This window comes from Oncorhynchus mykiss, chromosome 5, assembly GCF_057628025.1.
Source record: "Oncorhynchus mykiss isolate SJ-2025 chromosome 5, ASM5762802v1, whole genome shotgun sequence".
In the NCBI taxonomy this organism is placed as follows: Eukaryota; Metazoa; Chordata; class Actinopteri; order Salmoniformes; family Salmonidae; genus Oncorhynchus; species Oncorhynchus mykiss.
Genome location: NC_143026.1, coordinates 24,846,449 through 24,861,999, shown reverse-complemented (window position 1 = coordinate 24,861,999; position 15,551 = coordinate 24,846,449). Strand labels below are relative to the sequence as shown.

The 15,551-nt window shown below is 41.9% G+C and overlaps 1 protein-coding gene across 9 annotated transcripts; it reads left to right on the top strand.

Moving 5' to 3' along the window:
- The first annotated feature begins 549 nt into the window (after positions 1–549).
- srek1 (splicing regulatory glutamine/lysine-rich protein 1) lies at positions 550–15,406 on the top strand. Of its 9 annotated transcripts, none has more exons than XM_090234280.1 (14): positions 550–1,072; positions 1,272–1,405; positions 2,290–3,078; positions 3,208–3,334; positions 3,713–3,843; positions 4,290–4,478; positions 4,957–5,135; positions 5,493–5,626; positions 5,923–6,037; positions 6,138–6,227; positions 6,601–6,744; positions 8,374–8,445; positions 8,659–8,834; positions 12,181–15,406. In XM_090234280.1, the coding sequence occupies exons 4-13, from the start codon at positions 3,304–3,306 to the stop codon at positions 8,804–8,806; spliced, it is 1,233 nt and encodes a 410-aa protein (XP_090090406.1). In that variant the 5' UTR covers positions 550–1,072; positions 1,272–1,405; positions 2,290–3,078; positions 3,208–3,303; the 3' UTR covers positions 8,807–8,834; positions 12,181–15,406. The 9 variants fall into 9 exon arrangements, with proteins under 9 accessions (XP_090090406.1, XP_021457878.1, XP_021457880.1 ...); XM_090234279.1 differs by having other exon boundaries at positions 816–1,072; positions 4,293–4,478; positions 8,659–8,785; XM_021602209.3 differs by having other exon boundaries at positions 572–1,072; positions 2,290–3,334; positions 8,659–8,785.
- The last annotated feature ends 145 nt before the right edge of the window (positions 15,407–15,551 follow it).

Genomic DNA, 15,551 nt, shown 5'->3' with positions numbered 1-15,551 from the left:
ACTTTTAAAAACAATATTCTACTTATTGTTTTATCTATAAAATGTTTTGCACAACAATTTTTTTGGACTTTACACATTTATTTTGGGATGCTCCTCCCTGTTAACTTAATTTGCCTAATGATGCTCCGAGCAGAGAAGGACCGGCTCATTTCAAGCAAAAGCATTTCCATCCACGTCCACTCTCCTCGATTAACTGTGGCTTTTTTGAAGAGGAGAGAGGACGCAGTCTGGTAATGAAATCTAATTGAAGAAAGACCCTTGATGTGAGACATCCTTGACACATGAAGGCGCTGTTCGCACAGCAATCGGTGGAGACGTCAAGATCTTTCAGCATTACTGTCAAAGATTTGCTAAACTAACCCAAGATTGACCATAGCATGTCGATTCCAATGGGAGCAAATTAATCACAGTGGGCCGAACAAACAAGGAAGTGGGCAGAACCAAGCACGAGCTAGGGAGATTATATTGGCCCGTTCTAACATGTGTTTGCATATTTCCGTTAGGGAACGCCTACTCTGTGAAGTGCGTGTGTGCAATTGCTAATTTGGCCCTTGCACTCATTTTAAACAACGCCATTTTGGGGGGAAACTTTACCCGCAAAGGGTAAAGTCTACAAAACGTAATCCACTTCGTAACAGATTGTAGTTTTCTTAACAGTATTAAACTCAAATGTTTCACGGATGAGAAAATTAGCAGACTATCGTCCAAAATCCTTCTCGCTCCATCTTCTCTCACAGCCGCCGCTTCCCCTCACCACCATATTTGGTTGTGAGTGGGACACGCCAACCGGATGCTTCAGATTTATACATCCGGTGAAACGTCTGGTTCACTGTTCTGTCTGTGGTACTGTCTTTGCTGCCCCTGTAACCGTTTTCTAGAATTAACGTTCGGATAGTCGTAAAATACGATTTCCTGTACATTTTCAAGAGGAAGCATTTCGAAAAATGAGTGGAATTCCAGGCACCGCTGTCATTCAAATCACCAATCTGTCGTCTGCCGTGAGTAGTGAGCAGATGCGCACTCTCTTCGGCTTTCTTGGGGACGTCGAGGAGTTACGTCTTTACCCCCCGGAGTAAGCGCTATCAATTCGGCATGCCTAATAAAGAAACACCCAGGATCAAGGGCCTACTCCGCACGTTTACCATTGGTGCAGCTAGCTACCGGAGTTTACTTAATGTAGATAGATAGGCATGTATAGCTAACGTTGACTTGTAAACTGTGTTCATTCAACATCCATGTAATTTCTAATATATGTCTGTGTTCTCTTACAGCAATGCACCACTCCCCTTCTCGTCCAAAGTATGTTACATAAAGTATCGAGAGCCTTCCAGTGTTGGCGTGGCGCAACATTTAACCAACACTGTATTTATTGACAGAGCTTTGATCGTAGTCCCATGTGCAGAAGGTGAGTATGCTCAAACTCATTCAAGTGATGATGTTGACATGATGAGTGTTTTGTGTAGTCAACACACTTCCTGTGAAATTGTGTTGTCTATTGGTTCGTGAAACCGCTGAAATTCTAACGTTAGTATCCTACATTCAAATAGCAGGTACATGCAAGTGTTTCTTTCCAGTGTTTTGCTGTGTTGGTTTCCATTAGGAATACACATGAACACAAATGCACTTTCACACTTGCACTGTATCCCAGATCCAAGATGGCCTAATCCACAATGAGCACTCAATTTATCCTAAGCACCTGTCACAACTAGCTAGATATAAGCAGTGTGTTTTGTCATGGGGCTATACACAATATGAAAATAACATGATCATTTGCACGGACCATGGAAGGCACATTGTAGTAGCAGGAGTAGACACTTAGAGTAACATCATAGACTAGTACCACCTCACTGTATTCAATGACAGTTTATGCTGGTCTGGCAATACATCATCCACATTCTTGCGAAATAACACTTGACTCGGATTCTGATGTTCTTGACAAAGGTTGACGTGATTGTTATGGGTATAATGCATAGTGATATGGAGGTGATTTCAAGGATGGTAGAATAACATAATAAATAATTAACTACTTCTTTTCTCTCTTTATTTTGTTTCATTTTTTTTTTTTTTTTTTTTTTTTTTGCTTAATCTCCCTGTCTTCTAGAACCTTCTTGTTCCATTATTTAGCGTATAGCTTCTCAAAAAAAAAGAGAAAAAAGTGGTCTCACCTTATCTAACCGATTCTCTCACTTGAAATGCTTTTTTGTCCACGTTAACTTAGTGCTGGATGGCTACTGAGTTTATTAATTTGGTTTTGTATGTTTTTTCTGTGTGATTATGTGTGCATATCAGATGACTAGACTGGCCCAGCTGTTACACTACACTAGCCTGAGTCAGGCATTGTTTTCCAAGCCACTATCCCCGCTGGGGCCACCGCTGCCTTCAAGGGGGGAATGTGACCAAGGAGAATAAGCCCGCTGAACCTTCCAAGATGGACACCTTGTCTCTTTTTATTTATCTTTCTTTTCTTTCTTTTTTTTGTTTGGTTTCTTTTAGATTTTACTTTCACATGTTGTCCCTTGCCTTGTCTGCTCCCTCTAGACTCTAGCTACACTATTGCATTATTCCTAGCATATTGTTTTTCCGTTTATTATTTTGGGTTTTTCTTTTTTCCTCTCTCTTTCTCTCACCTCTTCTCTTTCTTTCTTTCGCTCATTCTCTCTCTCTCCTTCCAGTCTGTGATTGAGTTCTGTCCAGGTTGCCATGGCACCCAGGTGGAATGTGTATCACACATGGGCTGCCATGAAGATGACTAACACGTTTTACTTTCTTTGTCTCCTGCTCTTGGTCTATGGTTAGGATTTCAAATATAGGGCTCATCTAAACCTTAAACTCACTAGGAGAAAGTATCATTAACTTATAAGTAGTAGAATAGAATAGAACCTTTACATTTTACATTGGTAACATAATGCTTATACTGATAGTATAAGAATTTGATTACATGGACTTTTTATTGCTTTTGCCCTTAAGCCTTAAATTATTGTAATTGTTTTTTTTCTTCTCAAAAACAAAGCCACTAGATGAATTGAAAGACCCACTTCGCCCTTCCCCTCTTCCATTCAGGAACGGCAGATTGAACCAGTAATAAGAAAGTGAAAGATTTCAAATCCGTTGTTTTTAGGTTTTAAGTTTTGGTTAACGTTTGGGAATTTCTCAAGATTCTTAAAAAATGTTCTTCTTTTCTGTATCTGATGTTCTGTGTGCTATTAGTGATGCAGCCATCATGAACGGTTGTCTTGTGTTGCACTCCTTTCCAACACTGCGAAACGATCGCCCTACGGGAAAAGCGCCCATGCTTGCTATCGTATGGTTCATGACCAATATGTTTCCAGTACAGGTGACCCATACCTCAAAGTGTTCTCTGCATTATTTTTTGAATCTATGAAAAAAAGAGGACAAAAATCAGGATTTCCCTTTCGTTTGTGAGGAAAAAGTCATGTTAACGTTTTTGTCTGTTCATAGCCTGAATGCTAAATGACTGACTTATTACAGTAAATTTGAGAAGTAGAGGGAAACCTCACTGTGGATGCTCAACCTTTTTTTAGCATCGGCTCTTAGACTCCTCAGTAACTAGCCAATAAAGCTAGGTCTTTGTATGAAGAAGGAATGTTCTCTCTCTCTCTAGAATACTGGGGCTATAATACTGCAGTCATAGAGGACGCAGAAGGGTTGATTCCTGCCATGACCTGCTCTAACTCCTCGCCTTGTCCCACAGGGAAGATCCCAGAAGAAGCCAAGGCCTTGTCTCTCTTGGCACCTGCTGCCCCCCCTGCTGTTCCTGCTGTACCCAGCCTGATGCCAGGCGCCGGCCTGCTGCCCCTTCCCACCTCGGCCCCCATACAGACTGTGAGTTTGGGATTAATAGACCGTACCAGGGTGCTCAATTTCCACTCCACAGGCCAACTTTGGTCTCTGGGATGTTGCTGACTCGTCCCACAGAATAGTTGTGACAAATATTTAGTCAGTTCTCAAGTGTTAGTTTTAATATAAGTAGTCTTCCAAGAAGTGCCATAGCTTGCCAAGCCTCTGGTACAAAAAAGATGAGAAACACTGTGCTATACAAGTTTTGATCAGTAGGAGGTGTATTGCTTTACCACAGACATATTTATTAAGCTCTACAGCACCTGTGCAACATTTGGGCCTTTTATTTTCAGAAGGGAACAAATGGCAATCAAACTTAAAGATATCATGAAACTGTTTCTATGTGCGGTACATCTTACCTGAAAATCTCTCAATCTTTATTCCACCTCTCCATCTGCCTAGTAAACCTTGCTCTGTTTGTGTTACTGCAGCAGCTGAGCGTCCCTATTGTGAGCCTGGCGGCATTGCCAGCTGCCCTGGACCCTGCAGTGTCGGCCCTGGCTGTGACTGGAGCAGGTGGGGTGTCGTCCTCCGCCCAGCCCCCCCTCATGGGGAACGTGGATCCCTCCAAGGTGAACGAGATCAGAAGGACTGTCTACGTTGGCAACCTCAACTCGCAGGTAACAGGGACCCTAAGAGTAACTGAAGTTCTGTGACAGCTATTCACATTTTCATATATATTTCCCATTGACATGAATGCATGATTTAAGCTCAAAAGTCAAGTTAGGATATAGCACTTGGATGAAGCTCTTTCTCTGTTATATTAAGGGTTATCATCTGTCATAGGATGATGCCATAATCTTATGACGGTTACAGATGTAAGATCTTAATTTGAGCCAGTTTGCTACCGTAGGAAAATTATTCTGCTGCAACAGGAAATTAGAATTATTATATGGATTATAATTCATGGATATTGTTTTAGGGGTTGATCAATTTTTCATTAGGGCAAATCAAGTCTGACGTTTTTAAGGCTTTAGAAGCCTTTTTTAACATTGAATACACTACAAATTCTCATCAATAAAATGGTGATCACATTAAGATCCTATACCTGTATCTTATTGCATTAATGTTAAAATGTGCTCTCTTCTCCCTCCGTAGACCACTACTGCAGAGCAGCTGCTGGAATTCTTTAAGCAGGTGGGCGACGTAAAGTTTGTGCGCATGGCGGGGGACGAGACGCAGCCCACACGCTTCGCCTTCGTGGAGTTTGCCGACCAGGATTCAGTGTCCAGAGCGCTGACCTTTAACGGAGTCATGTTCGGAGACAGACCCTTGAAGTAAGTCTCATAACGTTTTTATTCTATAGAAAATGTTATATGTTGTGTATCTCGTCTCATAATATTATTAGTGGAGATACACCTATGTGTTACCCTGTTCACTGTTATTGAATATTGATTGTGATGATTGTGCTTCTCTCCAAATTCAAATTAAATGACCAGTTGACATTTTTTGTGGTAGTACTACCGCACGTTGCTCAATACTGTGCTGTCTTTGGAATCGACAAACGTAGCAATTGAAAGTCTTGTGCCTCTTAAGTGAATTGTTTTCCATGTCTGTGGTGATTTGCCTTTCTGTGTTGTGACTTGATGTTCACTAAGTTGCGTTAATGTGATATAACGTTGTGTTTTGGTCAGGATTAATCATTCCAACAACGCCATTGTGAAGCCCCCAGAGCTGACCCCTCAGGCTGCAGCCAAGGAGCTGGAGGATGTAATGAAGAGGGTCAGAGAGGCCCAGTCCACCATTGCCGCCATCATAGTAGAGCCAGGTCAGAGGTCAAGCACTCTCATCCTCACGGGTACCCTTGTAGCTTTTTTCGTGTGAAAATGGTTGGATGGTATGAAAAGGATTATGCCCGAGCCAAATGCATCCTAAATTGGATTTATTTAAAAGCACAACTCAAAGGCAGGCACAGATTTAGTCAGCAATAAAAATGCTCAGGCTTTACTGCAGATGGAACTACAGGTATAGGAATAGATACAGGAGTGACGTTTCAACATCACAGGATGTCTTTCACAGACATAGATTGGTATGATTAGTCTGACCAATCACTTCCTGTTACAGAGGAGGTGAAGAAACGCTCATCCAGTCACTCCCGACGTTCCAGGAGATCCAGAACACGGTCACGATCGCATTCCCGCTCGAGAACGAGGAGGAAGCGGTCCCATTCTAGGCACAGGTACGGTCCGGGATTGAGAATTCCTCTCACAGGCAAATAAAGTGAACTTGGTTTGGTCTAATAATATAAATTCTCCCCTTTTTTGCTTTCTCGTCTCCAGAAGCAGGCTCTCTCAGAGGTCACGGCCCAAGGTCAGCGAGTCCCACGTCTCTCGGGGGATCCACAAGAGACTTTCGCGCTCCAGATCACGGTAGAACTACTGCAGTCTGTTGTTCCAACTATTTTACCTTGAGATAAGCCTAAAGGCTTTTGTAAATCAAATAAAGCTGTTAGGAAATCTTTAGTCATGAGGATGGCGTTCGTTCAAAAAAAATTGTATAGTTTAAATGTGTATAGTTTATTTTGTTAGTCTGCACATCACCTTAAATGGTGTGCATTCTTTGTTTCTTTAGCTTTAAGCCAGGACCCAACATTTGGTAAATACGTGTTTTAGCAGCAGTGCCAGTATGATGTTGAGTTTACTCATTGAATCACTAGGCTCCAGTCTCTGTGTCATGGTTTGTACCAGCTTGCAGATCAAAGGCATCTAGGAAAGGAGTGACACACTTTCTTGTGTACTGCAGGGACAGGCGGAAAGAGAGGGAGCAGAGGACGAGAGGAAAGGAGGATATATCTCGGGTTATAGAGGATAGGCGGCAGAAGGAGAAAAAGGCTAAAACACCTCCAAAAAGCTACAGTGCATCCCAAAGGTCCAGGAGCACGAGCAGGTCAGCAGAACACCATACTATACATGCTTCCTGAATGTACTCAGTGGTCAGTTTATTAGGTACACCACCCCTTTCACAAAAAAATGGTTAGCTTCTACAGACAGTGAGTCATGTGGCCCTGGCTTGTTATATAAAGCAGGCAGACGGGCATTGTAACTGTTCGATTGAACGTTAGAATGGGCGCACTGCTTCCACTGGTTCCGGTATCTCAAAATACCAGCCTCCTGAGCTTTTCACCCCAGTACGTGAAAAGGACATGTAAACACGTTAATCGGCGTTCCAGCTGTGTATTTGATCTGTACATGTGCTAGCAGCAGCCGAACCAGCCTCCCTCTTTAGCACGAGTAAAGTGTATTCAGAACAACTGAACGTAGAAGTTGTTTTCGCATACAAACTTCTTATGTTCGAACTAAGAATCAAATATCCTTCCCAAAAATAAAATGTTGACCTTGGTAGAACGTTTGTTTTGCTTGGTGATTTTCTGCATTTTCAGAGTGCCATCAGGTAGCCTGATTTCAGATGTGTCCATGTAGATAACAAAAACATGAGCTTGCACACACCCAGAATAATAGTTTGTGTGGAGGTGCTGACTAACGGTGAATAAACTATCAAAATAATGAAAGTCGCACACTCCATGTGTAATCTCCCAGCAATTTAATGGGCATCTACCAACGTTTCGGCATCACTGTGCCTTCCTCAGAAGTGTCCATGTAAACATAATTATTAGGAAATTGTTATTCTTGCAAAGCATGTAAACGTTTTAATCTAATTATTATATTCATCTGGCTATTAGTGTGTGTGTGTGTGTGTAACTGCACTCAGTGTCAAGTGTTTACTGTAAATGATGCATCAACAAAAAACGTCCAGTAAGCGGCAGTCCAGCTCGTTGATGAGAGGTCGAAGGAGAATGGCAAGAATTGTGCAAGCTAACAAACGGGCCTCAAATAGGCAAATAATGGTGCAGTACAACAGTGGTGTGCAGAACGTCATCTCGGATAACAGAACTCGTCAGTCCTTATCACTGATGGGCTATTGCAGCAGACCACACTGGGTTCCACTCCTATCAGCTATGGGCACGCGCTCACCAACCCTGAGATTTGAGGAGTGGAAAAACTTTGCCTGGTCTGAAGAATCCCGGTTCCTGTTGCATCATGCTGATGGCAGAGTCAGGATTTGGTGTAAGCAGCATAAGTACATGGCCCTATCCTGCATGGTGTCAATGGTACAGGCTGGTGGCGGTGGTGTAATGGTGTGGGGAATGTTTTTCTGGCACACATTAGGTCCCTTGATACCAATAGAGCAAAGTTTTTAACGCCACACCTTGTGGAATCCACGCACTGAAGAATTCAGGCTGTTATGGAGGCGTACATAATAAACTGACCACTGAGTGTATATAGTATATCAAGCTGAAATCCTTTCTAATTGATTTATAGTTAAGCACACATCTTAAATTAGGGTAGGGCCTGTTGATGAAACAAAAATATACTTATTTGTTCAGCTAACACACTATATAAAATGAGGGCTGAACTGATGTACACACAATAATATCCATAGGCCTGTCTGAGAGCTCTCAATATTAACAAAAACTCCCAGTTAATATTAAGAAATGTTGGTGTAAATTATTTTCAGGGGCCACAGAAGGAAGAGCAGGGATCGTTCTAGGAGTCCCAGAAGGAAAGCCAGGTCTCCCTCACCAAAGAGGTACAGTAAAACAATGTAGTACAACGGGACCATTCAACACAACAATCAGCACCACCACAACCAAGCCCATAGGGTGGGAATCCTAACTTGAGATACCCATGTGTAACTTAAATCTTGCATTATGGTGGTCTCTGGAAGATTTGCACAAACAAGACTTCTGGATGACGTTACTCTGTCGATCATTAAGGGTTGTGTTGACATTTACATTTGCAGAGGGAGGAAAGACGAGAAGAGGGAGAAAGCAAGGGATGGCAGCAGGGAAAAGAGGGAGAGTTCCAACTCCAGGAAGAAGAGCAGCAGAGATAAAGAGAAGATGGAGCTCAAGGCCAAACCTATGAAGGTGAGAAGACTAATGCTATAGTTGCTGACTTCAGAATCCACTCCTGACCGTAAGTGCACTTGTCAGAAGTTGACTGTATTTGTGTCTATAATCATTGTCCTTATCACTGTAATTAGCATAATATCTGCACGTCGTCAAGCCTGTCTCGGAAAAACACTGGCCTACTTCTCACTGCACTAAAGATCAAATCTCTGTGAAACTCCACTCTTCAGAATTGATAACAATCTGCAGACAGCTTACTAGGGGTTCCTCACAGTAAACTTTGTTTGGCGACTTTCAACTATGCCACTGCAAGTGTTTTGTACAGTGTGTGTGTAGTATGAACAATGTTGCGCATAGCTATATTCTAGTTTTGAGATTTTGGGCCTCGCCCATTCTTTCCTGCAATATCCCTTTGTAGTTGTTAGTGTTAAATTGAAGTATGAAGTACCAAGAAAAAGTATGTGGTGTGCAATATAGTAGTTCAGATCAATAGTCTGAGGTGAGGCAAACTGAAAGGTAAGGACTGAGTTTGGCAAGAGAGCTTTTACACATACTGCCCCATCCTGTAACTCTTTGCAACATTTGTATTACAATTGAGGATTTAATCACACTAGAATGTTGTTTTTACCATGACTCCTGCTCTTTCTATACTCTTTATGACAAATGATTGCACTGTTTTTACATGACAATTTGGGTTGTACAGTTCATTCGGAAAGTATTCAGACCCCTTCACTTTTTCCACATTTTGTTACGTTACAGTCTTACTGTAAAATTGATTAAATTCATTTTTTCCCTCATCAATCTACACACATTATCCCATAATGACAAACGAAAACATTTGTTTTTGTTTGCAAATTTATTACAAATAATAACCTACATTTTTTGCATACAGTACCAGTCATGCGTTTACTCATTCAAGGGTTTTTGAAAATAGTGTTAAACAAATCAAAATATTTTACATTTGAGATTCTTCAAAGTAGCCATCATTTGCCTTGGCGACAGCTTTGCACACTCTTGGCATTCTCTCAACCAGCTTCACCTGGAATGCTTTCCAACAGTCTTGAAGGAGTTCCCACATATGCTGAGCACTTATTGGCTGCTTTTCTTTCACTCTGCAGTCCAACTCATCCCAAACCATCTCAATTGGGTTGAGGTCAGGTGATTGTGGAAGCCAGGTCATCTGATGCAGCACTCCATCACTCTCGTTCTTGGTCAAATAGTTCTTACACAGCCTGGAGGTGTGTTGGGTCATTGACCTGTTGAAAACAATCACAGACAGTGTCACTAGCAAAGCACCATCACATCGCCACCTCCGTGCTTCCATTGACCTACTCTGCGTCTCACAAAGACACAGCGGTTGGAACCAACATTTTCAAATTTGGACTCATCAGACCAAAGGACAGATTTCCACCTAATGTCCATTGCTTGTGTATCTTGACCCAAGCAAATCTCTTATTATTGGTGTCCTTTAGTAGTGGTTTCTTTGCAACCTGATTTCATGCAGTCTCTTCTGAACAGTTGATGTGTCTGTTACTTGAACTCTGAAGCATTTATTTGGGCTGCAATTTCCTAGGCTGGTAATTCTAATGAACTGCAGCAGAGGTAACTCTGGGTCTTCCTTACATGTGGCGGTCCTCATGAGAGCCAGTTTCATCAGAGCGCTTGATGGTTTTTGTGACTGCACATGAATACATTTTCTGGATTGTCAATCCAGTTGTTTTCTGGATTGACTGGCCTTCCTGTCTTGAATGAATGATGGACTGTTGTTTCTCTTTGCTTATTTGAGCTGTTCTTGCCATAATATGGACTTGCTCTTTTACCAAATAGGGGCTATCTTCTGTATACCCACCCCTACCATGTCACAACACAACTGATTGTCTCAAACGCATTAAGGAATTCCACAAATGAACTTTTAACAAGGCACACCTGTTAATTGAAATGCATTCGAGACGACTACCTCATGAAGCTGGTTGAGAGAATGCCAAGACTGTGCAAAGCTGTCAAGGGAAAGGGTGGCAACTTTTTGCATACTACATGATTCTATTGGTGTTATTTCATAGTTTTGATGTCTTCACTATTATTATACAGTGTAGAAAATAGTAGAAATAAAGAAAAAAACCTTGAAGGAGTAGATGTCAACTTTTGACTTGTACTGTTAGTATTCAGACCGTTTCTGCAGCATTGAAGGTCCCCAAGAACACAGTGGCCTCCGTCATTCTTAAATAGAAGTTTGGAATCACCAAGACTCTTCCAAGAGCTGTCCGCCCGGCCAAACTGAGCAATTAGGGAAGAAGGGCGTTGGTCAGGGAGGTGACCAAGAACCCGATGGTCACTCTGACAGAGCTCTAGAGTTCTTCTGTGGAGATGGGAGAACTTTCCAGAAGGACAACCATCTCTGCAGCACTCCACCAATCAGGCCTTTATGGTAGAGTGGCCATACTGAAGCCACTCATCAGTAGAAAGCACATGACAGCCCGCTTGGAGTTTTCCTAAAGGACTCTCAAGACCATGAGAAACAAGATTCACTGATCTGATGAAACCAAGATTGAACTCTTTGGCCTGAATGCCAAGCGTCATATCTGGAGGAAACCTGGCACCATCCCTACGGTGAAGCATGGTGGTGGCAGCATCATGGTGTGGGGATGTTTTTCAGCGGCAGGGACTGAGTGACTAGTCCGGATCAAGTTAAAGATGAACGGAGCAAAGTACAGAGGTCCTTGATGAAACCCTGCTCCAGAGCACTCAGGACCTCAGACTGAGTTGAAGGTTCACCTACCAACAGGACAACGACCCTAAACACACAGCCAAGACAATGCAGGAGTGGCTTCGGGACACGTCTCTGAATGTCCTTGAGTGGCCCAGCCAGAGTCTGGACTTGAACCTGATTGATCATCTCTGGAAAGACCTGGAAATAGCTGTGCAGTAACACTCACCATCCAACCTGACAGCATGAAAGGATCTGTGAGAGGTGTACCAAGCTTGTAACATCATACCCAAAAGAGGACTCAATGCTGTAATTGCTGTCAAAGGTGCTACAAAAAAGTACAGAGTAAAGGGTCTGAATACTTATGTATATGTGATATTTATATTTTTAGAGTAAGGCTGTAACGTAACAATTTGGAAAAAGTCAAGTGGTCTGAATACTTTCCGAATGCACTGTTTTGTGTTATGGTGAGTGTGTGACTAAATGTGCTGTTTTCTTGGCCAGGGCGTACTTGAAATATAGATATCAATCTCCATGTGACTTTCCTGGCTAACAAAGGATAAATACAACTAAAGTACAGTGACATGATGTCCTGTAGTCAGTAACCTTAGCTCTTAAATGTTTTCACTGTGGCCCTAGTGTTTTCTGTTGATCCACCTAGTATAGTAAGGCCTGCTCTATTTGACATTTTAATTTTGAACGTGATCAGGTGGAAAGGGACTACGACAGGAAGGAGAAGGTCTACCAGAGTGACAGGGAGGGGTCGGCCACACCAAGCGAGGGTTTGACATCACCCTGCGTCCAGCACAACGGCAGCTACAACACAAACACAGAGGATGACGCTGCCTCGCTCGCCGACAGCACTGAGTGATGGGTGTGAAACCAGGCAGAACCATGGGAACGAGACAGTCCACTATGTATCCAGCTCCTGTGATCTTTACCTTGGTATAACATACACATACATCCCTTCCTGTTCCCCAGGCTGGCACAAGTGTGCCAAAAACCATTAGATCTTATCTGATTATTTTCCTAGTTCCAGTTTCTTGGTGTGTATTTAGTGTAAGACCGTATAAGAGAATGCTGACCCCCTATGCCCATTGCTGTGAATCTGTTGTCACATGATATTCATATTGAAAATAGACCTTAACGTGCACAGCTTGTTTTTATAGATGTGGAGAATGTGTGCTTTTCCTACAGTAAGAACTATGTTGAACATAACATGCTTGTGGTTGATTTCCTGTTTCTTGGTTAATTTGGTGTTTGTGCTATCGTGCAACACTTAATCTATTTTGGTTACTACTAGATGCAAGGTGTCTGTTTGTGCACAATATCTTAGTTTGCACCCAATGTAAGAAATGCTGTTATTTACAAATTCTTACAAAATCAATATTTCTATAAAGTAATATTATGTGGAAGATCTTATAATGCAAGATGTCTAGTGTCTGTTGCTGTTAGAAAGGCCTTTCTCAAGGCTTCAACCAGCTTCATGGTTCAGCATGCCAACCCTACATTATACAGAGGTTCAACTTGCTTGACACATAGGAATGAGTTAACAATTCCCTGGCAGACAAGTCAAAGTGCCTAGACTGAAATTGTACAAAAATACACTAATAATAAACTTTATGAAGTTATTGAGATGCAAGATGAAGATGTGTTGGTATTCTGCTTAAGCAATCGGGAAAAGTTGTTAGATATGAGTGGTGTTGTCTTGGATACAAACAGCAAGCGTAATATTCATCAAATCTCAGTTTTACCAATCATAATTAAGTTATATTTGTAGTTTTGCGTTCGTTTGGTGGTGATGGATTCCAGTGTTTTGTATGAACCCAGTGGCCATGGGGAACCCTGCAGTACAAAGTGTTCAATTTGGCTCCAATTTATCAGCAGTATTTTCTTTTGAACCAGAGTTTTTATCAAAGCTATGTATGTGTTGCAGTGAGTATGTATGTAGTACAAGTTGATTCAGGAGTGAGTGAACATGGTTTTCTCCTCACCAAATTGTGTTTACGTAAACAGTATCTAGGCTTTGGATTGAAGGACCTAATTTTTGCAGAGTTAAGAGATACATAAGGCATTGGTCTGAGTTGTTTTATCATTTACATTGTCTTAAGGAAGGGTAAAAAATATAACAATCCACAACATTCATGAGACATTTGAAAGGATTGTGTAAAGAATGTATTTTTTTATATTCATATAATGTATTCAGAAAGTATTCAGCCCCCTCAATTTTTTCCATATTTTGTTAGGTTACAGCCTTATTCTAAAATGTAATAAATACTATTTTTTTCCTCAGCTATCTACCCACAATACCCCATAATGTTGCTAATTTATCATTTAAAGTGAAATCACTTTTACGTAAGTATTTAGACCCTTTACGCAGTACTTTGTTGAAGCACCTTTGGCAGTGATTACAGCCTCGAGTCTTCTTGGGTATGACGTCCCAAGCGTGGCACACCTGTATTGGGGCGTTTCTCTGCAGATCCTCTCAAGCTATGTCAGGTTGGATGGGGAGCGTTGCTGCACAGCTATTTTCAGGTCTCTCCAGAGATGTTCGATCAGGTTTGGGCTCTGGCTAGATCTCTCAGGGACATTCAGAGACTTGTCCCTCCTGTGTTGTCTTAGCTGTGTACTTAGGGTCATTGTCCTGTTGGAAGGTGAACCTTTGCACCAGTCTGAGGTCTTAACTTGCTCCACAGCACTTTTCATCAAGGATCGCTCTGTACTTTGCTCTGTTCAGCTTTGCCTCGATCCTGACTAGTCTCGCTGCCTCTGAAAAACATCCACACAGTATGATGCTGCCACCACCATGCTTCATCGTAGGGATGGTGCCAGGTTTCCTCCAGACGTGAAGCTTGGCATTCAGGCCAAAGAGTTCAATCCTGGTTTCATCAGACTAGAGAATCTTGATTCTCATGGTCTTGAGTAATTTAGGTGCCTTTTGGCACACTCCAAGTGGGCTGTCGGACCTTTTACTGAGGAGTAGGTTCCGTCTGGCCACTCTACCATAAAGGCCTGATTGGTGGAGTGCTGCAGAGATGTTCGTCTTTGTGGAAGGTTCTCCTATCTCCACAGAGGAACTGTGGAGCTCTGTCAGAGTGACCATCGGGTTCTTGGTCACCTCCTTGACCAAGGCCTTTCTCCCCTAATTGCTCAGTTTGGCTGGGCGGCCAGGTCCAAACTTCTACCATTTTAATAATGATGGAGGCCACTGTTCTTGGGGACCTTCAATGCGGCAAAAAAATGTTGGTTCCTTTCCCCAGATCTGTGCCTCGTCATAGTCCTGTCTCGGAGCTCTACGGACAATTCCTTCGACCTTATGGCTTGGTCTTTCCTATGACATGCACTGTCAACTGTGGGACTTTTCTATATAGACAGGTTTGACTTTCCAAATCATGTCCAACTCGTTGAATTTATCATGGGTGGACTCTAAGTTGTAGAAACATCTGAAGGATGATTCTGGCAAACAGGATGCATCTGAGCTCAATTTTGAGTCTCGTAACAAAGGATCTGAATACTTATGTAAATTTGCAAACATGTTTTCGCTTTGTCATTTTGGGGTATTGTGTGTAGATTGCTGAGGAATTGTTTTATTTAATCAATTTTCGAATAAGGCTGTAACGTAACAAAATGTGAAGAAAGTCAGGGGGACCGAATACTTTCTGGAGGCATTGTGTGTTTTATATATCACACACACACACACACACACACACTGTAGAGAACATGTGTTCAAAAAGGTGTTGGCTCACTTTTATGTACTTGTTAAAGATGTTGGCAACTAAAGTGTGAAAATTATGAAAGAGGATATCGCAAACAATGCTTCAATGTTTTCTCTCTATTTTGTATGTTCGTCCTGAAACTGTACCTTTGACAAAGTACCTACTATATTTCAGACTATCCTAACCAAAAGAAATCCAATAAAGAGACTTTGCGTCAAATAAGTCTCAACTATACTTGTAATGCCATGTGATGGTATTTGTTTAATCCATTACCAAATCCATATGAAACATGGGGTAAAAGCCTGCTATAGATTATATTGATGTCTTTGTTAGTGAACCTGTCCAACATCAGAAATATGGACCG